Raw genomic sequence first — 23,337 nt, 5'->3', positions numbered from 1 at the left:
CATAGCTGGAGTTGCATAGCATAGGTCAACTTACCTAGTGTACTTAGTGTAGACATCACCCTAAATACAAGGTGGAACAGATTGTTAAGCATAAGGAGTTACCTCTTGATGTAAGAGACCATTCAAGATGAAGTTGGCAATTAACACCTCTGCAGTCATAGCACAAAGGAGGATTAGTGGGTTACAGATTGCTGTAATGAGATGTAAATCCAGTCTCACTATTCACACCAGGATTTTTAGTATCTAGCACAAATTATGAATTTAAGCTCCCAGGCTCATTTTTGGGAGGTGTTGTGCTGTTTTCCCTTGAGGATGAGGACTGAGAAGCCAGACATCGAGCAATGACTTTGTGACCCAGGTGAGAAGGTGTTTTTATCTTTTTCTCGTGTGTCATTTGAGGAGGTAGGGATTGTCTGGCTTCAGCAGCTGAACAGCTGTGGAAGCAGCTGACACATTGGGTGAGGTTGGGGTGAGGGGAGAGGAGGCAGGCTGAGGCAAGGCAAGAGTCTGGGCCCTTCTCAGCTGCTGCCAGGGCACCTCCCCAGAGCAGTGGTACCTGCATGTCATTGCTACTTCCCACCCCTGCTGAGCCAAGCCTTGGAGCCAGCAGAAGCCATGTTTACACCACAAAACTTGGCCTAACTTACACCCGCCTATGGCCACCAGAGTTATTAAATTGTGCACGCGCACACGTGGCTCCTCGTATTAGGGGGGCACATGGTAACCAGGAGCGCTTGTCCTGATTGTATTGCCAGCGTGGGGCATTGTGGGATGGGTCCTGAAGGCTAGTAAACAGTCAACATAAGCAATGTCTATATTGACACTGCATCAACTTAATAATGTAGAGTGTGACTCGAGGCTGCTCAGGAGCGGGGTGTTACTGAACCGCTGGAGACAGGCTCTTCTGTTGGCATTTGGCAGGAGACACTTCCACAGCTAGGTCAAGGTGGGGCAGCGTGTATCTCCCTTCCCCTGTACTGCAGGCCAGGCCCGAGCAGCGAGGGGTGGGGACCAGGGAGCCCCCCCCCCCCCCGCGTGGGAAGAGAGCAGGCCCAAAGAGCACGCGCACACCTCCGGGGATAGCAGCTGCTCCTCGTCCACCCCTTCCACGCAGCCTCTTAAAGGGCCAGCGCCAGTTCGCCTCGGCTGCGTTGCGGGGGAGGGGCTCCCGCGGAAATGCCTGACCCCGGACACAAGGCTGGGGAGAGGCGAGAGGGAAAGACGAGCGGGCCGCGCCAGGAACAGGCGATCGGAGAGGGAGGGGGAGCGAGAAGAGGCGGCGGTCTGCGATTGGTCGGGGGTAGGTGGGGTGAGCCGCGCTGTTCTCGCGGCGGGGGAGCGGGGGCGCCGCGGCCGCGCTGCATGGTGGGAGCCGTAGGCCAAGGCTGCTCGTCCTGCATCTTCCATCGTGCCACGCGCCCCGAAGGCGGAAAGAGGAGGGTGGCGCGGGGCATGCTGGGAGCTGTAGGTAGAGAACGGCTCCTAGGCGCCTAACAGACGGCGGCTCCCATCGTTCCTTGCGCGGGACGCTGGGGCGATCGAGGCGGGCGGACTCGACGCGGAGCCTCCCTCTCTACTTCTCCATCCTGTGGAGCGCTAGAGCGGCAGCGGCTCCCCGGGGAAGGCCGCCATCTTGTGCTGGTGGGAGCCCAGGGAGGCACCCAGAGCCCCGGCCACGAAGGTGGGGTGCGCGCCTCTCCTCCCAGCGGCCTGGGCCCTGCCTTTGCCCGCTTCCTTCGCCTCAGGGCCCCGCCGCGGCAGAGTAGCCTCTGAACGTAGGGAGGACCCGCCTCGAGAGGGCGGCTTCCGCTCCGCCGCTACCCCCCTCCCACAGGGCTGCCGCCGCCGCACCCGTCTAGAGCCAGCTGCGCCCCGCTCTGTCGGTGCTGCGAGCAGGAGCACGCCCCTCTTCCTCCATACCCCCTTCACCTATAGCCTACGTAGGTGCTGCCGCCGCACCAGCAGCAAACGAGAGCAGCCCCACAGACGGGGAAGCCGTGTCCACCCCGGCAGGACTTGCACTGTCCTAGGAACTGATGCCACCATCCCCTAAAGGAGGCGGGTCCTCCTAACGAAGCCCTGCCCGGACCCCAAAGGCCAGGTCCTTGGCTATCTACTGTACCCAGCCTAACCTAGGGAGGCGATAGCTCTTCCCACCCCCACGCTTGTGCCTCTTCCCTGAACTAGACAAACCGATCAGGTGCTGCTGCTGCTGCTATCCCAGACCTCGAGGAGACGCCCACTGACTGAACTGCTGCTCTCTACCACCCACGAGCCCGACGCCCCAGATCAGGAGATAGAGACCCAGCCCTTACTAGCTGCTGACTCTTCTTGCCCCGTCAGGAGACAGAGAGAAAGACCCGTCCAGAGGGGCAGCTTCTGCTCCTCGCACCCGCCGATATCAGGAAAGAAAGCTACACAGAGCTGCTACAACTGCAAAGACATGAAGATCAAGGATGCCAAGAAACCATGTAAGCCTGGGTGTAATTACACAAATTTTGGTTTAGGAAGGAAGAGGCATTTCTTTTCCATCTCTGGGTGGGTTGGAAAAACTGGTGAAAAATTCTTCAAATTGATCTGGCTTATAAGTACAGACGTTTTCTGGTTTAGGTGAATCTCTCCAGCTCTTGGCTGGCTGTTCTAGAAGATCAGCTGAGCTCTGAAATCATGTTTCTTTAGCAACCAGAGTTAATACTGTTTTTTAAATATATGGGAGGCCCCTGTGATGGGAGCTACATAAGTAACTGAATAATAAAGTGTTTCTGATGGGAGGGCTTTTTACAGTTGGAAGAAAGGACAGGCATTCTATTTTGAGGGGGTGAGGGGCATGAGACTTTATTCTGTTAATAACCTGCAGCGTTCATCAGTGTATCCAAGTTGTCAAGCAATTGCATGTCAGTGGCCAGTCAATTACTTGGATATTCTTGTGCCTTATAAAGCTTCTTGAAGGTAGGGTGGGGGGGACACAGAAGGGGGAGGATATTTTTAAAAATAAATCAGTGTTACCAGGTGACTTTTGCTTTTTTTAAGTACTCTTTTCACAATTGTAGAACTAATGATATTTCTTTCTTACTACTATTCATTATTGTTTATCCTGTGGTAGCGCCTACAGGCCACAATTGGGGATAAAATCCCTGTTATGCTACGTACTAGCATGCTATAGAAAAGATAGTCTTTGCCCCACAGACCTTTAAGACTTTTGGGAAGCACTCATCACCATAGCATATTAACTTATGAGGTGTAGGTGCGTAGTAGTATTCCAATGTTACAAATGAACAACTGAGGTACGGAGAAATTGCCCAGGGTCACTAAGAAGGTCTGTGAGCTGGAAGCAAAGTCCACCTATCTTGAGTCCCTATCTAGAGATTATCCTTTTTCTGTTGGTCAAATTTAAGGAATATCACAGGCTGAAATGTACTACTTAAAACTAACACAGTTAAAGTCTGCAAACCCAAAGAGCCTCACCTTTTCCTGTTTGTGACGTTCATTCATTTATTTAAAGTTGCCATCTTATGTGGGTGTTTTTTTTCCCCCCTAGAAAAGCTTAATGGTTGAAAAATTATTTAGTAAATGTCAACACGCTACTGCTTTAACAGCCATGTGATAAAATGCCATTGAATGTGCACATCATGTAAGAAATATTAATAATGCTGTAGAAAGGGTTATAAACATAAAATTGATTTAAGTTAAATTTTTCTTAATCTTTTTCTAGTGTATAAAATAAGACCCCATATTATTAAAATCCCATATTGTAGAGTATTGAAAACCCTGAACTCCTGTTAACTTCAGTGAAAACTGAGGTTGCTGAGTACACTGCAGAATTGTTCTCAAGTGAATAGTACATTTGTACTGATCTTAGAAAATGTCTTCTGAAGAGAGCATTTTCTTCTAATGCTGTCTCCAAACAAACAGTTTTAGGGGGTGCTGTCAGAAAGTCTCTTTGGTAATGGGCTATACATCTACAGTAGATCAATATTTTAAAACAATGCTAGTCTGATTGCACATAACTGGTAGTAAATGTAAATTTCAGTAGCATCTCTGAGTTGCACAGGTGCTATAGGGGATCATCAGTGACACTGTTAAGACTTGCCACTAACAATTGAAACTATTTGAACATGAGAATTAACAATTTTAGGTCTGTAACTTCAAAGTTTCATACATATTTAATCCATTAATTTTAAGTTTGGCCTGAAGATACTCTTCGTTTTTATAACCGATAACTAGTGAATTTATTCACTCTCATGGCCAAAAGGGAAAAAGCATAGTGACAATCTAAGCTGTTAATTTTTTTCTTCATCAAACAGATATATAGGGTATCCTAAAAAAATGTACATATACAATGTGTCACTTTAGTTGCTGATACCTGAACAGGCAACAATAGTTTGTTTTTAAAAGTGGACATTGGAACTATTTTGCAACCCTTGATCATATGAGTTATCCCATCAAAGTCAACGGAACAACTATTAGGTGTAAGAAGTAGGTACATGAATAAGGTCTTGAGAATTGGGCCAATAATATCAGATTTCTATAAATTTATAACTAGACTAAGTATAAGTGTTCAGTAAATATTGGGGGGCAGGGAATATGTCAATACATAGCTATGTTTCACTGAGCAAATGGCGCATGGAGGGGGGAAGCATAAGTCTTGCTTATGAAAGGAAATGTACCTGTTGCTAACAGATATCAGTAGTGACTGGAAGCGAAATACAATTAAAAAGTGTTAAGAACAAGTGTAGACAAGATGGAGCCATGTTCAACACAATTGAAGAAAGCATGGTTGCAACAGGTAAATTTCCTTGTGTTCACAATGATGTTATGAATTCTAAGAAGCCCACACTTGCTTTTTGCTTTTAAAAAAAAAAAAAAAAAAACCTTTCTATTTTGAGTACTAGTGCATCTCCACTGATGGTAGAGACAGTGAAAGTGAAGCCTAGTATCTCTCAGAGAAGATGGTGGCCTCTGACAGTATTATTTTCTCTGAGGGCAACTAGGCTTCACACTCAGGTTTTCCAGTAGAACACATTGACCATTTTGAAAATATACCTTTGCTAAAGATACTTTTAACCTCACTTTGAAAGCATTGGGAGATGGCAACCATCATGGAAGGGGGGAATTCTTTGTGGAAATTGTTGCAGAAAAAATATTGTCCATCTTCCTCTGCTGAAGAAATTTCAGCAATGGAGAATAAAACATAACTAATCCTAAAAAGATATTTTACAAAATTATGTTGTACCACATCTACGCAACAAGGAGAGCAGGAATGAATGTGAGGAGCAGGGGAACATAAGGTACACGGCTGGCCAGTACGCTCGGACTCTCTACTGCTGTAGAGTGAGGTAACACAGTCAATAGGCTGGTGAATGAGGCTCTAAAACTTAACATTTTTTTAAAAAAAATAAAGAACACCCCCAAAAGAGAGTGTACCCACCTTGTTTACAGGTTATGTATGAAATGTTTAGTAATTTAAAATACAAGGACGTTGCTAATTTTGTGCTTTCAAGAAATCAAAATGTGAATTTATGGAAATGAATAGTTAAGGCACCCAAAGAAAACCTCAACTTCACTTTGTACTGAAACAATGAAGGCAGGGGGAGGGAATGAAGTGTCTCTCTCTAAAAATTTGATCTAATATGGTACTACAAAAACATGCACTAATTGTAATTGAATGATTATGGATGATTTCACTATAGGGCAGAGTTATGCACCCAAACAACCTTAACATGTTCGGATTTCATAAACTGCACATTTCCCTACCTTGAGTTTAATCTCAACTTTGTATTTTCTGTATTTGTATTCTTGTTTGGGGAATAATTACAAGGTCCATGTAACTTTTTTTTATCTGTCAAGTAATATTATGTATTCTCTTTTAATTACAAATTAATTTTGTATTTTTAATCACAGGTTTCTGGTACCAGGTACAGTGTTTTTATTTATCTTGTGGTGGCATCTGTAAGTCTGAGTCAGGTTGTGGCTCTTGTGTGCTAGGCACTGTCTGAACATAACAAAACAGTCTCTGGCCCAGAGAGCTCACAATCTAAAAGACAAGTTATAAACTGGTTGAAATAAGGAGTGAGGGAGGATACCATGACAGTAGTAATATATTTTAGTTTGGATTAGTTATATCTATAACTTGTAGATATACTAAGACTAAAGAATAACAGTAGTCATAACTTGGTATCTGCCTAGCTATTGGTAGTTAACAACTTTTCTTTACCACAGCAGAGGTGACTTTTGGAGGCATTTGAAAGAAAGGATGGTAGTTGCTTTACAGATTTTGACAGCTTTTCTAATTCCTATGGGGCAGTCTGAGAGGGCATGTGAAGGTGTTCATGGGGAACATACAACACAAGTCACTTCTGTAAATTATTGGTTGAAAGATTTTCCTATGCCTGATGTTACTAAGACAACTGTATCATGACATTCTAAGTCACAACTGATTCTCATTTGACTGAGAAGCTTGTAATGAATGGAAAGGGGCTTCTTTTCTTTATGTAAGAAGAAAGTATTTCTTGGTAGCAGTCATTAGTACATTCTGTTTAATCACAAAACCAGAGGAGAAGTAATTTAAGAGCCAGAAAGATAAAGTTCTTGGAAAGACTGAAGAAATAGATTTTTGTAGAAGATAACATGGTGTGTGACATTAAACTGTCATCCATTTTCTGTTTCACAGGCTTAACTGTGATTATTGTAGACAAGTTTCAGGTTAATATTTTTCCTGACACTGAACTGCCTTTTGTAGGTGTTCGATTTTAAACTCTGAACTGAAATACTACCTTCCAGCACTCAGCTGGAGGGGATAGCATCTGACACACCTACTAGTCAAAGGTCTTATTTGTGAGGAGGGTTGTCTACAACTCCAAATGTGACAAGTTTGGGGACACCTACAGCAAAAAATAAGTGTTAGAGAACTGCTAAAATAATATGTGATAAAATTTTCAATGTTTAAGAACTTCAAGTTAATTCTTACACTAATGTAATGTGCATAACATTTATATTAGATATAAATTTTGCTACCAAACCATACTGTTGATGCAACTTATTTAGAACTCAAATTCTGTGTCGGGTAGTTTTCATATACATGTGGACACTTGTTTACATTCTGTTGGGAGAGAAAGGAGGTCAAAACGTTCAATATGTATGCTTTATTACTGTTTTTTCTACCATGTGACTCAGAAGAGTTAGTTCAAATCTGTGTTTCCAACTACTTTCTCAAGAGTATTTCTTCCAATTCATCTTTTTTCCCCAACAGTTAGATTATGTATATAAATTGTACTATTGATATTTTCCTAAAACATAACCTGTAAACAATCAAGAGTTTAAAAACAGGTAAAAACTAATTATGGTCTACTAGCTGATTAAACTGAAGTATATGGTTATGCATCTGTTTTAGTGCAGTCTGGTTAGGAATAAAATTTGGATTAGTTTTGATTACAAACAAAACCTATTTTCTAGCACAGATCTTATTAGGTAGTCATATTTTAGAGATGAGTTAAGTGATTAGATTGTGATATTGTACAGATGTTTTGTAAAGTGTTCTTGCATTGTTCACTAATTGAAATTTAGATTTTCATGCTGTTACATTAAATTTGCATTTTCATGTTTTAAAGTGTTGGTGTTGTATATGTCTGAGGCAGTACCTAAACTATCATTTCCTGGTATTTGCAGATTTCCTTTCTTCTAACACTCACCTTTCTTTGTGGAAGAGACCTTAACTGAGCATTGTCTGGCTTTCTAATGAAGTCCAACACCCAAGAATGTTACAGAAGTAGAAGGCATTGTTTTGCAGCAGCCCAATGCAGTCAGTCTTTGAGATCTGATCTCATGGGCTAAGAAAAGCTTGCTTCCTCTTTCTTTTTTTTTTTTTTTTTTTTTTTTTTCCTGTCAACTGCTTCCAAGTGTATTGGGCCCTTGTAAGTTGGGGAGACACCTTGGAAGGACAAGTACAAGGTATATTCTGTGAGGACAACAGCTGAAATCTGTAGCACATTTCCAAATGGCTCAGGGGAAGAATAGAGAAATCAGAAAAGGCAAGAATTTTCTCCTTCTCCTCTCCTCCCCTCCCCCCCCCCCCCAACCACCACGAGATCTTAGGGTTGGGAGCTTTCCCCAGCCAGGCATAGTTCTACAACCATTACACTTCCAGCATGGGGTTGAGGGGCTATTCTCAGTCAACTCAGTTTTTCCTTGGTCTTGAGATCATATTGCCATCGGTATGTCCCTACCCCACTCATCCAAAGAAAGTCATGGCCCATGCTGAATATGAAAATGGCACTCATAGAATGCCATTGTATGTCCCAAGTCCAAAGCACTGTACATGCTGTATCAAAGGCAAGAAGGCATCAGTTAACTCCTTTGATAAGATGAAAAGAAAATCTCCATTTCAGAGCATGCCCCGTTTCAGAGATGCATCAACATCTTAATAGAGAGGTCATAGACCTTGTATAAGGAAATACACAAACTAGATGTGAAATCCTCAGCTAGTGTCACAACTGATCAGAAGGTGGTGATGCAAGAAGGAAGTAGTGCCTGGAGCTTGAGCAAACTGTATCATCAGGCCCTACACTACCAGCACTCCCAGCTATCTTCGAGACACCACTGACTTCACCGATGGATCGTAGTTTCCTCAGGATCTTCCACAAAACACCATCCTGGCCACTATGGATGTAGAAGCCCTCTACACCAACATTCCACACAAAGATGGACTACAAGCTCTCAGGAACAGTATCCCCGATTAATGTCACGGCAAACCTGGTGGCTGATCTTTGTGACTTTGTACTCACCCACAACTATTTCACATTTGGGGACAATATATACCTTCAAGTCAGCGGCACTGCTATGGGTACCCGGATGGAGCCCCACGGTATGCCAAGATTTTTATGGCTGACTTAGAACAACGCTTCCTCAGTTCTCGTCCCCTAATGCCCCTACTCTACTTGCATTACATTGATGACATCTTCATCATCTGGACCCATGGAAAAGAAGCCCTTGAGGAATTCCACCATGATTCCAACAATTTCCATCCCACCATCAACCTCAGCCTAGACCAATCCACACAAGTGGTCAATTTCCTGGACACTACTGTACTAATAAGCAATGGTCACATAAACACCACCCTATACTGGAAACCTACTGACCGCTATACTTGCCTACATGCCTCCAGCTTCCATCCAGAATACACCACACAATCCATTGTCTATAGCCAAGCTCTACGATACAACCGCAGTTGCTCCAATCCCTCAGACAGAGACAAACACCTACAAGATCTCTATCAAGCATTCTTAAAACTACAGTACCCACCTGCTGAAGTGAAAAAACATATCGACAGAGCCAGAAGAGTACCCAGAAGTTACTTACTATAGGACAGGCTCAACAAAGAAAGTAACAGAATGCCACTAGCTGTCACCTTCAGCCCCCAACTAAAACCTCTCCAATGCATCATCAAGGATCTACAACCTATCCTGAAGGATGACCCATCACTCTCACAGATCTTGGGAGACAGACCAGTCCTTGCTTACAGACAGCCCCCCAACCTGAAACAAATACTCTCCAGCAACCACACAACAAAAACATTAGCCCAGGAACCTATTCTTGCAACAAAGCCCGATGCCAACTCTGTCCACGTATTTATTCAAGTGACACCATCATAGGACCTAATAACATTAGCCACCCCATCAGGGGCTCGTTCACCTGCACATCTACCAATGTGATATATGCCATCATGTGCCAGCAATTCCCCTCTGCCATGTACATTGGCCAAACCGGACAGTCTGTATGCAAAAGAATAAATGGATACAAATCTGACATCAGGAATCATAACATTCAAAAGCCGGTGGGAGAACACTTCAACCTCTCTGGCTGCTCAGTAACAGATTTAAGGATGGCAGTTTTGCAACAGAAAAGCTTCAAAAACAGATTCCAAGGAGAAACTGCTGAGCTTGAATTAATATGTAAACTAAATACCATTAACTTGGGTTTGAATAGAGACTGGGAGTGGCTGGGTCATTACACGTATTGAATCTATTTCCCTAAGTTAAGTATCCTCACACTTCTTGTCAACTGTCTAAATGGCCATCTAGTGTAGATTATCACTACAAAAGTTTTTTTCTCCTGCTGATAGCTCATCTTAATTAATTAGCCTCTCACAGTTTGTATGGCAACTTCCAACTTGTGTGTGTGAATATATATTCTCTTCTTACTATAAGCTCCGTTCTATGCATCCGATGAAGTGGGCTGTAGCCCATGAAAGCTTATGCTCAAATAAATTTGTTAGTCTCTAAGGTGCCACAAGTCCTCCTTTTCTTTTTGTTATCCTTATGTTAATCGTGATCAGCACCCACAGTGAGCTTCTATGAAGGGGAAATGTATATGTGCTTACCTGTATTTTCTTTTACATAATAAAGATACACATATTGAGCCCACCTTAGGCAACTTCTACTGAGTGAGGGATTCACGAGTGTGAAAAGATTACAAAGACTCTCTGCTGTTACTGCTCTGCACAGTATTTTTAAAAAAAAAAAAAACTAGTACAGTAGTATGGTAATTATCTCAAATATTTGGGAGTAGGGAGTAGGGTTTTGGCGCTTTTTTTTTTCTTGCTTTTTTTTAATGGTCTGGTTCTAGCTCTAGCCTGCTTACAGCTCTAGAGACCCATTGTAGGATTGGCAAACCTGGATAAATTTTCCTATTTTTCTTGTTACCTTGACAGTGACAAAATAACAGCTTGTGCACAGCGGGTTCCAACAGTGCCCTACATATAACCCACTTCGTAAGAAAGTAAAATGCTGGGTTTTTTTCCCTGGGAAAAATTTCATATAAACTAAATTATTATGGCTTATATAGTCAAGAAACCTCTCTGAAAAAGGTTCTCGCCTACGTTTCTTAGTTCTAATATAAATAGTGAACTAGTGGCATTTTGCATATTAAATGCAGCAAAACAACCCTAAAAAGCCTCCCTATGTTAAGGTTGCAACCTTTTCACAAATAAGAAATTTTTCAAATTTTTAAAAACCTGTTGACCAGAACTATGTGCTAGGGTTCTATCATCTGCTGACATGAGGTAAAAGCAAAGAATCTGATACTTCTCTAAATTCTCTAATTTAGTGTCAAGAATACCCTCCTTCCAATACTGAGTAGTTACCCCCCAAAAGAAAGGTGTATTGGATAACACTAGCATAAAAATATGTTCCAAGTTGAAAAATGGGAAGTTTTTCATCTTGAGCTGGCTTTTTCTGGTTCCCTCAGCTTTTTGCTTTTGTTTTTGTTTTTTTGCTTTGTTCCTCTTTTTTTAATTGGGTATCCGAGAAGCATAAACTTGTTCCTGTAAGTCAGATTAAAGTTCCAATGACTGTTTGGTGTCCAATTTCATATCTTCGTCCCATGCCTCTCTCCACAAACCTTAAATATTAACAGCTGAAATCAGAAGTATCTACTGTGCAAATGTAGAGGATTCTTTCACAATTATTGGGTGACAAGCAAAAGAACATGTCTTAATTACATAATATCTCCATAGACCAGAAAGGATCCTTTGTATTTTATTTAATCAGGTATTTAAGTCCCAATTACATATTTACTGAACAGATTAAAACAACTCCTAAGGACCCTTTCTGGTTTATTGGGTAAATAAAACGTCTAGTCTTCACTTGAGTGAAGTGCTACTGGCTAATAAAATGAGAAACCTTTTAAAATCTGTAGTAGAGCTGCAAATCAAGCATTCATCTATATGTTAAAATAAAAAACTTCTTCATATGTATCTAGTTATATAATTGATCTGAGTGGCTTTTTGGGCGGGGAGGTGTTTTCACGTATTAAATCCTGTGTGTGTGTGTGTATTCTATGGATTAGAATTCCTGGATTTCTTATTATGCTTGTCTGCTGTCTTCACTATACTATATTCAGTGTGCCAGTAGTGCTCGCTATCAACCCTTCTGATCCATTGTTTGTGGAGAAAGTTATGGACTCATGAGTCTATGGATCAGAGGCAGGTTTGTTTGTTTTTTTTTTCTTTGAGATGCCAAAGAACATGGTGCTGGATAGGTGAACTGCTAGGTGGAGACAGTTACTGACTGGCAAATTGAAACTGATTTTTTTTATTGTCTACCTTAAAGAAAATAAGATATTTATACATTCAGAGCTATTAATACTACAGAAACCATTGCTAGACTAGCACTAAAATTAGTTGCAATATACTGAAACATTACCTAGACTTGGTGCTAGCTTTTCTGAGAAAGGTCCAACAAAAATTCAGCTTCCCAGATATGAAAATCAATTATAGAACGTGTGTGGGAGGGCACGGAGCGGGAGGAATCCTTTCTCCCAATGTCCAACAGTTTAAAGGAACTTTCTGCTTCCAAGTGCAAGTATTGACCCTCATGTAGATAATTACCAGTTTTTTTAAAAAAAATAACTTTTGTGTATTTTGGCTGGTTTTCTTCCTGTTTTGTACATACCCTAACATCTGGTAGTGTTCTATGAGTATCCATTTCTCCAGATGTACAGCAACTCTTAAGTTCCTTTTCCCTTCCAAGTTTTGCATGGATGTCCATTAAAACATGCCATTAATGATCTTACACATATAAACAGCTTGAGGCAAGCTTTGACTAATTTGCTGTAATATCTATTCAGTTATCTTCCTTCCACCACCACTAATAATCTGATACAATTTGGAATTGAATTTTTGGACAGGTTGGACATATTCCTTCCTCTTTTTTTTTTTTTTTGAATCCTGCAACAGTGTTCAGTGTAAATTGGATCTGAATTGAGTTTAAGAACAAGGGATTGTTGGGAGTAGCTTTGGAAAAATAAGTGGCTAATTGTCCCATTCAGCATGCACTTGGAGAAGTAACAGTCAGATTCCAAGTTTGGTATTCCGAAGTCCAGCTGGGAAGTCAGATGTTTCTAAAACCAGAAAATTATTTTGATATTTGGTGAGATCTGTGTAAGTGAAGTGAAATTATTGGGAAAAAAAACTGACTTCTCTCTCTTCCACCCCCATACATTCACTCTGTTTCTTTCTACTTTTGTCTTCTGAGTTTAATAACCTAGCCCCAGTTACAGTAGTCAACAGGTTTATCTATCGCTAATATGGCATGATGATTATCACCTTTTTCTGGGGTCCTGCTGGCTTTTAAAGCAAAGGACAAGTGAGCCAATTTCTTCCTATTAAACATTTTTATTTAATTATTTTTACTTCAAGGTGTGTTCAGTTGTAATCACAATTGGCCTCTGTAGCATTTCTTCCTTTCCTCCCACCTTTTTAAATAACAACATATCTTTGGGTTGATATTGCACTGTGTTAAAATAGTTTGCAGCAATGTAGGAGAGGAGGGGAAAGATGCTTTAAAATGTTGTAAATTAAAAATACATATCAAGGAAATTGAGATCAGATATCGTACAGTAAAATCCCAAGAGGTGGACAGGAAGTTGGGGTAGCAAAAAGTTACCCTTGACTGCATGCTTACTTGCATAATATTGGGTTGCCTTTTGCTCATGTGATGAAGGAATTAAAATATTTCCTAAGCTCCATTATGAGTAAATTAAATAAATGTCTTAATATTGATTACTAGCTTATAATAAAATCAGCTACTCAGAAGGGACAGTGCCAGGCTATCAAATACTAATCATGCTTTCCTACTGTTGGCTCAAAAAAGGGGGAAAATATGTGCTAAGAAATATAATGCAATGAGCTACATTCATATAAAGATGTGTAGATGAGATGTTTATTGTGATATGAGAGAGAGGAACACTTGGCTTTGAAGCATTGTGATAATACTCCTTTTTCAGAAAGGGTAGTGTTGGCAGTTTATCGTATAACCACAATATATAAGCAGCAGCTGCAGTGACAGATGCTGAAGAGAAGATGGTAGACATGGAGAATCTCTTGGGTCTATAACTTTTGTGAAAGATGTACATGTCAGAGATGGAACACTTAGAGTAGAAAATATTAGGCCGTTAACTTCAAATATAGTAACAGATAGTGCAACAAGCTATTTTAAGAGTTGGTGAAATAGTCACCTTCAGACATTCTTTGGGCTAGATTTGAAATCTATTTATCGGAATTATTTAGGGATAACATCAGTTGTGCCACAATAAATGGGAATATACTAAGTGAAACGATTCACCATCCTCTCCAACGCAAAGAGTTCTGTAAGCTGATTTTACTAGATGCCTGCATACGCCAGTCATGATCTTGACCTATTGTTTAGCATAGGCTTCCACCATGAAAATAATCATTTTGCATACTATCACTTCAAACATCTGGAGTGAAGGAAATATGATTGAGACAAAATACCAGTATTTCAGTAGCACTGGAAGTGTTTCTTAACAAAAATGTCTGTTTTTAATACAAGAAATTTCCCCTTTTCAGAAAAAGGTATAGAAACACTAGCTAGAACCGAAACTTAATAACATTCAATATCTTGCTTTTTTTTTTTTAAATACACATACTTGGCACTAGTACTCTGCAATTTCCAAGAGCTATACCACCATTCCTTTTTCACCTCCAGGAGTTAGCTATCTTGGTCCTGTTGTACTTTCTTCAGAAATCAGTGGAAAAGTGCCTGTTTTTCAAAAGAATCATTAAATGTATTATATGGTCAGGAGAAAACAGATCTTGGAAAATTATAGGTAAACTTCCTCTTTAAAAGGCTGTCGGGAGTAGAATACGTTACAGTACATCTATTTGAGCATCATGTTAGTGCAGGGGTGGCCAACCTGAGCCTGAGAAGGAGACAGAATTTACCAATGTACATTGCCAAAGAGCCACAGTAATACATCAGCAGCCATACCGATCAGCAACTCCCCCTCCATCCCCGCACCTCCCAATCAGCTGTTTCATGGCATGCACGAGGCTGGGGGGGGGGGGAGCGAGGGCATGGCAGGTTCAGCGGAAGGAGGGGGGGGCAGAAAGAGATGGAGTGGGGGCAGGCCTGTGGCAGAGCAAGGGTTGAGCAATGAGCACCCCCCAGCAGACTGGAAAGTTGAGTGCCTATACAAGGAGTCGGTGCCTATACAAGGAGCCGCATGTTATCTTCTGAAGAGCTGCATGTGCCTCTGGAGCCACAGGTTTGCCACCCCCATGTTAGTGGATTTGAGTTAGCTTGGGAGATTACATGAAGTCTGGGGGAGGGGAAGAAGTTACTTCGTGTTTTGGTTTTTAACCAGGTCCAGTGGAAAACATTTTACAAAGATAACTTCAAAGGAGTGGAAAGAAAAGGAGTATGTGTGGCACCTTAGAGACTAACAAATTTATTTGAGCATAAGCTTTCGTGAGCTACTGCTCACTTCATCGGATGCATTTGCATTTTTCCACCAAATGCATCCGATGAAGTGAGCTGTAGCTCACGAAAACTTGTGGTCAAATAAATTTGTTAGTCTCTAAGGTGCCACACGTACTCCTTTTCTTTTTGCGAATACAGACTAACATGGCTGCTACTCTGAAACCTTCAAAGGAGTGGCTAATAGCTTCACTTTTTTCTTATCTGGTTCCAAACTTTAAATTGTTCCTCTCCCTAGCATTGAAGAAAAGAAAAAGCATTAATTTTATAATTCAAAGAGTATTCAGTCTCTGTAATCTGTTTAAGTGATGTCAGTTTTGCTTTTTAACAATATTAATGGAATACTTTTTCCATCTCCACAGCTTTTCCATGGTTTGGCATGGACATTGGGGGAACACTGGTGAAACTTGCATATTTCGAACCTATTGATATCACTGCAGAAGAGGAGCAGGAGGAAGTTGAAAGCTTGAAGAGCATCCGAAAATATCTGACTTCCAATATAGCCTATGGATCCACTGGCATTCGAGATGTCCACCTTGAACTGAAAGACTTGACGCTCTTTGGCCGAAGGGGAAACTTGCACTTTATTCGATTCCCAACTCATGACTTGCCTACTTTTATCCAAATGGGAAGAAATAAAAACTTTTCAACACTACACACGGTGCTTTGCGCCACTGGAGGCGGTGCTTATAAGTTTGAAGAAGATTTTCGCACAGTAGGTAGCCTACCTTCCCTAGTACTGTAGTCCTTTTGTTAAAAAAACAAACAAAATTGGTCACAGCTGTTTTATCAGTGGAAGATAGGCAGTGTCTTTCTGGATAATTTTTTCATGCCTTGGACATATAAAGGCTAAGTAACTACTCGTTAAATGCAGCAACCTGAGAAATATTCTTTCTGGCTTGTTCTATTGGTATTATTAATAATGAGATTTATATTTAAAAAAAAAAAGGAAGATGAGATTTGGCATTAGTAATATGGATCTGATTGAAAATTAATTAAAAGATTACATTAATGAAATGAGTTGAGACATCTAGGTACTAAGTATTTTTTATATATATATAAATAAATATGTCCTTTTTCTATTACTAGTGTTTCTGTATTAGGGAACGGTTTGAGATTAAACATTGACAAAAGCCAGGCAGACTGCAGGTTAGATTTCTTACAATCCTTGAAGTAATGGTTAAGTTAAATAGGGCATTGTTTCAGTTTTTAAGGAGTCATGAACTTTTTTTCTTTTTTGGTATCTTACAAATGAGTGTTTTGCCTTTTAAGGTACACAGGTTTGCAGATGTGATTTTTGACTAATAAAATACTTTGGTATTTTGGGATGTTTGCTAACTGAAAAAAAAGAAGAAAAAAAAAGGGCTAATTTTTGAACAATGGCTTAAAGCATAAGTGCATGGAAAGTAAGCTTCTTCCATCTTTAGTAGCGTGCTGCTGGGTTTACTAAATGTCCAGCATACTTAGTTCATGAATTGTTAATTTTGTCCTTTCCTTTTTCACAGATTGGAAACCTCCAGTTGCACAAACTGGATGAGCTTGACTGCCTTGTCAAAGGTCTGTTGTATATAGACTCTGTCAGTTTCAATGGCCAGGCAGAGTGCTATTACTTTGAAAATGCCTCAGAACCTGAAAGATGCCAAAAGATGCCTTTTAACCTGGATGACCCATACCCATTATTGGTTGTAAACATTGGTTCAGGAGTCAGTATTTTAGCAGTCCATTCCAAAGACAGCTATAAGAGAGTGACTGGAACAAGGTAGTGATATGAAATCTTAAGTTATGATTCTTGTATGGAATAATGACCCTAATATTTTCTTAAGCTTTCAAATAATTTCTTTGCATGTCTTTTCCATGTTATAAACTGATTTCATGTCCTGTTTAATTACCAGCAGCATTAATTGTAAGCTATCTCCATGACTCTAGTTAAGGAGGTATAGTTAGTGTGTTTTCTGCTGTGTGGTCTGCAACAGGAGACTAATATCAGTAGTGCGTGGTTTTAGGTTTGTCACATTAGATTTTTTTATTGTATAGCATTATTCCAATGCACTCATATTTTTTCTGCTCTACTGGAGAAAAATGAGAAAGCGTTCACTGAAGTGATGCAGAAAGAGGAACAAGGTCCTGAAGCCAATGATCAGATGTGGGTGCTTCTGGGCATCCTCATCTGAGTTTATGCCCTCCCACTGGCACTTTGATACTTGCACCTATTTCACTTACCTATTGCAAGTATGAATTTTAGTATCTTAATTTAGGTGTACAATAAAAGAATTCTCTGGAAACTGCAAAAATGCATTTTTTAAATAGTTTACTTAACTTTTGCAGCTCAAAATCTTATGTGATAAAATCTTAATCTTACAGTTAAGCTGACACCTGTGTAAACATTGTTGCCATGATTCACAACTGACTGCTTTGCTAAGCAATACCAAGCTCTGAGGAAGAAAGCAGACAAATCAGTATCTTAATTGAAGGAATACATTTATAGATTATTTAATTGTACTATGTGAGAATGCTGTTTAAAAGTAGTCTTTTCCTCTTTCATTAGTTTAGGTGGAGGGACATTTCTAGGTTTATGCAGTTTATTGACTGGCTGTGAAAGTTTTGAAGAAGCTCTTGAAATGGCATCCAAAGGGGACAGTACACATGCTGATAAGCTTGTCCGGGACATTTATGGAGGGGACTATGAACGTTTTGGCTTGCCAGGATGGGCAGTAGCCTCTAGGTAAGCCAGAGACTCGCTTATTTAACTGTAATTAAGGCTCCATATCTCTCATGGATTCAGTGACCTTCGTGACTTCTGCAGTGGCCAGTGAGGCTGGCTCTGGGGCTTCTCAAGCAGATCAGGCAGCCCCTGGGCCAGTCGCACTGACTGCTGCTGGTGCAGTTTGGGTGTGGGAAGGGGCTCAGGGCTGGGAGTTGTGGTGTCGGTTGCCGGCCAATGGGAGCCGCAGAGCTGGGGCTCCTGGCGGGGGGCAGCGTGTGGAGTCCCCCTTTCCTTCCCTCCCACTAGGAGCTGCAGGGACACGCCAGCCACTTCTGGGGAGCTGCGTGGACCCTGGTAGGGAGCCTGCCAACCCTCCTGCCACCAGCAACAGTCCTGGGCCACATGCTGCAAGTTTTCCCATTCCCACCCCATCCCCCCCAGCATCACCAGGGTCCCAGGTAATTCCCCCAGAGCACCCATGACTCAAGTTTTAGTTAGGAGTATATAGTAAAAGTTGTGGACCTGTGAATTTTTGTTTACTGCTCATGACCTCTCCATGATTTTTACTAAAAAATACCCGTGACTAAAATGTAGTCTTAACTATCATGAACTGTTAATGAGGAGGTATCACCTTTTCTTGTCTATTAAGACTTAGGTGTTAAGATTTTAAGAGACCTGTATTCAGTATCTATTAGAAGAACAGTTTTTGCAGTCTTACTATTTCAATTCAGTTACTTTTGTGTTTAAAAATATATACAGCTAACCTTTCTGAACATTTTGAAACAGGTAGTAGTAGTTGATTACTAGCTAGCTATAGCAGTCCCATTCTGTGTAATATTTTATTCCTGAAAAACTAAAAAACAGCATCAAGTGTAGATTTAAAAGAAACAGACAAATTCCTGCATAGAATACTCACAGGTCAAAGGGCAAGCAGGCATAGAAAGGAAATAAAAATTAATGAAAATATTTGTCAAACCTTTTTAATAGCAGTTTGGGATCTCTGAGAGCATTGTTTAATCTGACAACTTTCATCTCCATTTTACAGCAGCTTTTCCTGTCTGGGCTTTATTTCCTCAGTTTGATACCTTTTTAAGTTAACCAGTCAGGCACTCAGGCAAAGGATTTTGATTTATCCACTGTTTTCAGTTTTATATAGCATCTCAGAAGCATTCAACAGGCACCAGATGAATTAGTATGGTTTTGAGCATACTTGTATTTTTATATTTGCTGTCTAATGTACGTTGAAAAGCTCCTTCAATTGGGAAAATACTTTTGGTGATCTTACTGTAGTCATTGGTTTAATTTACCCACCAAGTCTAGTACAGCTGACATAGTTCAACAGTTTGGCTATTCTTAAAGATCTGCTTGTCACTAATAAGTGCAAACCCATGGAGGTATGTCTTCAACTTTAAAAGTTCAAGGTTCCTACAAATTCATTACAACTGTTTGTCAGCTCTAAGAGCTGAGGTACTGCACTTGAATACTGGAATGAAAAGTGATCTTCATGGTTTATTTTTGATCGACCTGGAGAGCTTCCCTCTATTAAACATTCAGATTGACTACTTTTATTATTCAGTCATTCGTGTTGCAATTATTTCCTTAGCTTCTGTCAAACACAGTTGCTATCTATCACAAGATTTCATAATTGCAAGGTAGTCTTAGGCCTGTCTCAGGATGGTGGGTAATTATGTCACCAGCATATTTGAGAATTGGGCTGGCCTCCAATGGCAGAAGGTTAATATTTTACTCTGTTCAGCTTGCTCATTAGTTGGAGGCTAATGGAGCAGCATCCATGTACTTGGAAGTGGGAATGAGGATAACATAAACTTGAATCTAGCATTTAGTTGAACAAATAATGGGTTTATCAGTCCTGCTGGAAGTGAAAAATTAAATGACTGTTTCTATCACTGCATGCCTTTCTTTTTCTTTAAATATGTTCTGTCCCTCCCCAGACAAATCTTACTTTTGATTTTTCTTTCTTGCCCTCAGTTGGAGTCTATTGTATGATTACATAGTCACTTTAAATCCACAGGGCTATTTTATTATACTTGAAATTTTTGTGTTTGGTTATCTTTTTCTCAATGGCACCTAAAACCAAGAATGGAGCAAAATAGTTTTGTTTTGTGAAGAAGTGAGGCTGACTTTTCAGAATCTGCAGAATACATCAGTCAGGGCTCAGAATTACCTTTATTTGCTCTGGCTAGTGCTGTGGACTAATCTTGTTTAGCTGAGATTTAAGCAGTTCTTTCATGGAATTGTGTAGGGTAATCAGAAAGATTTAACTCATAGGGTCTTAAAATGTTTGGAGGAAGTATATTTCTTTTTAAGGAATGTATGCAGATACATAACCCTCCACAATCTTGGTGGTCAAATTACTGTATTCAATGAGAATTTGAAAATTGGTTCAATTAAGACTGAGGATAAACAGAAGATGTAATTTCCACTACAGCATGGAAACTGTACTCTAAACTTGTTGAACACAAATGTTTCACTTTGTATTGTATTTTCTCTCTCCAGTTTTGGGAATATGATCTACAAAGAGAAGAGAGAATCTGTTAGTAAAGAAGACCTGGCTAGAGCTACACTGGTTACAATCACCAATAACATTGGATCTATAGCACGGATGTGTGCGGTAAATGAGGTAAACAATTTTAGTCGGGAGATGAGGTGAGGGAGGGGAATCAGAACATTTCATATGGGTAGTGTGGTTGCTTTCAGTCGTTGGGAGGACTAGTGGTATAAAACACTTTTTCATTTCAAGTCCTTTATCAAATTCCTAGCTGGGGCAGTTTGATTGTGTTAACTTGACATCGGATCAGAATACTTTTAGTACCTTTGGGAAGGTTCATAAGGCTTGAGAATTCACTTTAATGGCAAAACGTTTTTTCTGATTAACAGAGGTGGTGAAAAGGCTTTGTTTTTTGCAGGATTTAAGCTAATTTTTTTTAAGTTATGCTTGTAATTATTTCCAAATTAATATTTGAAACGTCAATTTATGTGAAATTGATGTTCTCTTCCTGAATCTGCATAAAAATAGTTCCATCACCTCTCCTGCTTCTCAGAACTTTGCCAGATAGCATCAGAATAAACTTGAGGTTCGTTTTCATTATGGCTACTTAAAGCTCCTTACAGCAGTGGGCAGCCAAGAGGCTTTGATCAACACAGGAAGACGCTGAACTAGTAATAAAAGGACCAAATGTAGCAGCTGAGGTATAGAGTAGCGGAAACCCATCTCCCCTCACCAGCAAGCTCTGGATGAGGAGAAAGCTTTTTCTAGCTTCCAGCAACTGAGTTAGAGATGGAGGTTCCTAAATAGTCACCTGTTAGCCAGAAGCCTGTGTGAAATATGGACCCTGCTTGGAGTCTTCCAGGACAGCACTGTTAGAAATCCCAGGACCTTTACTTTCCTCCACAGGAGGTGGGCAGAATGGGTTTTGCATTTGGATGCTATGTTTGACATCCCCTTCCCTCTTCTTTCATATCTGCCTCTGGCTAGTAAGCTTTTGTTTTTTTTCCCCAAGCCCTAGTATAATCTATGAAGGGGATAAGGCTGAGAGTACATGCCAGTAATTTAACGATAAAGTACGTTACAGGAATGTTGTCATTATCCTACAACCAAGCATAGTGAACCTAGGAATGTCAAGTTATTATACCTTAAGGTAAGGGAACAAATAGCTGAGGCATCAAAATCAACCTTAATTGTATTTAGATTTTTCCTATCTCTGTCCAGTATTAACACTATATGTAATTACCATAATATTTTTAATTAAAACGGTCTGTGGTCAGAGATTAACATAGTTAGTAGAGAAATGTAGATTTTATTTTTCCTGCACATCATTGTTGAGCAGAATTAAGGTTGTTTGGGTGCTTTAACTGCATTTCTGTACCTTTAAATTATGAACTTGTCAAGATAAAGGTGTGGGAAAGCAGACAAGCCTCAGTCCTTTGAGTATAGACAGTGGCTGGTCTTGCTGCACAAGTTTCTGGAACAATTTGGATGTGAATATTCATATCAGTCATTTGTTAGAACTTTAGTAAAGCATGCTTGTGTTTTTATATACTTGCTTCTCAGATTCCTTCAGTTATTGGAGCTTATTCTTGCCATCAGAGCGTCAGCTTTATTTTCAACTTAAATGTCCCCATAACTGGAAAATGCAATAAATTTTTTTAAAACATTCTTAAACTACACTAAATTAAAAGTTCATATTAAATGTGAACTCTGAAGTCTCACTGCTAATTGACTTATACCATGCATTCATTAACAGCTGAAGAAGAAATGAACATCTGAACTCTCTCATTGTCTTCGGCTTCTTTACAGTGCTGCCTTGTTGCATATGGATCAAGCAGCATTGTACAGGGCTATGAAGGCATTAAGTCTTGCGCTACCAAGAATAAGTATGTTTGATTTAGCTGGACTTTTAGTTAGGCTATTTCAGTGGTTTGAAATCCTTATTTAGATATTTTTCAAATGATATTACTACAGTTTTTCTGTAAGAGTCTCAAACTTTTGTTTTAAGGGTCTGTACTCTTCCTCTCTACTTCGAAGCATTCAATATTTAAATCTTTTTGTGACAATTTTCTTTTTTCTTCTCATTCTAGCTTTTTAAAGCCAAACTGGATAGTGAGGAAACTTGTCATAACGCTCATACTGTTTTCTTTCCTTTTTTAGAAAATAAACAGAGTTGTCTTTGTTGGTAACTTTTTGCGTGTGAACACTCTGTCAATGAAGCTTCTTGCATATGCACTGGATTACTGGTCAAAAGGCCAGCTGAAGGCCTTGTTCCTAGAACATGAGGTAAGCGAAGGACACTTACATGTACATATGTGTTTTGCCTTCTCCTTAATCCACAATACCTATTTTAAATGACCCCATAACTGTAGTATCCAGTCACCTTGCAAATATTTATAAAACTCACAGTAGTATCACTTTTGTGTTTATTCTTCCTATCCTATAGAGAAGTAGGTGGTTGATCAGTCAGAAGAATGGATTTTTACTTTATTTGTGAAAGAGTTAATTTTGTGGTTTTCTTGCATCAATGAATTCTGGAGTCTATTTCTATCTTCTGTATTAATAAGCCACATCCAGTGGGTGGACCATTACATTGTTCTGATGGAACAGCTATTACAGCATATCACAGTTATGGAGGGGAAGCAGTAGCTCGTGCCACTCCTATCTGAGGACTTTGAATGGGATACCAACATAGAGAAAGGCATCAGAATATGTTTTGCTTTGCTTTCTACCAGGTGAAGCATTTCAGGGTATCTGGCTTCAGCCACACGGTTTCAGTTATTGAAACGTAACTAGGAATTAATACATAAATCAAAGTGGCCAGGTCTGTCTCTTATTCAAATGGGACAATC

General features: G+C 40.2%; 1 protein-coding gene across 6 annotated transcripts in view; it reads left to right on the top strand.

Moving 5' to 3' along the window:
* Positions 1-1,149: 1,149 nt before the first annotated feature.
* The window catches only part of PANK3 (pantothenate kinase 3), a 30,965-nt gene continuing 8,777 nt past the window's right edge, over positions 1,150-23,337 (top strand). Inside the window, exons 1-7 of one of the 6 annotated variants that reach the window (XM_038412500.2) lie at positions 1,150-1,300; positions 2,188-2,471; positions 15,635-15,987; positions 16,778-17,031; positions 17,818-17,994; positions 20,494-20,617; positions 22,646-22,771. In XM_038412500.2, the coding sequence (XP_038268428.1) occupies positions 2,444-2,471; positions 15,635-15,987; positions 16,778-17,031; positions 17,818-17,994; positions 20,494-20,617; positions 22,646-22,771 (1,062 nt within the window). In that variant the 5' untranslated portion in view covers positions 1,150-1,300; positions 2,188-2,443. Of the gene's footprint in view, positions 1,301-1,338; positions 1,682-2,187; positions 2,472-15,634; positions 15,992-16,777; positions 17,032-17,352; positions 17,502-17,817; positions 17,995-20,493; positions 20,618-22,645; positions 22,772-23,337 lie in introns of those variants that run through there. The other 5 variants (XM_043491012.1, XM_038412498.2, XM_043491013.1 and 2 more) reach the window with 5 other exon arrangements.

This window comes from Dermochelys coriacea, chromosome 8 (genome assembly GCF_009764565.3).
Source record: "Dermochelys coriacea isolate rDerCor1 chromosome 8, rDerCor1.pri.v4, whole genome shotgun sequence".
Classification (NCBI taxonomy): Eukaryota; Metazoa; Chordata; order Testudines; family Dermochelyidae; genus Dermochelys; species Dermochelys coriacea.
This window is presented reverse-complemented; position numbering and strand designations above follow the sequence as displayed.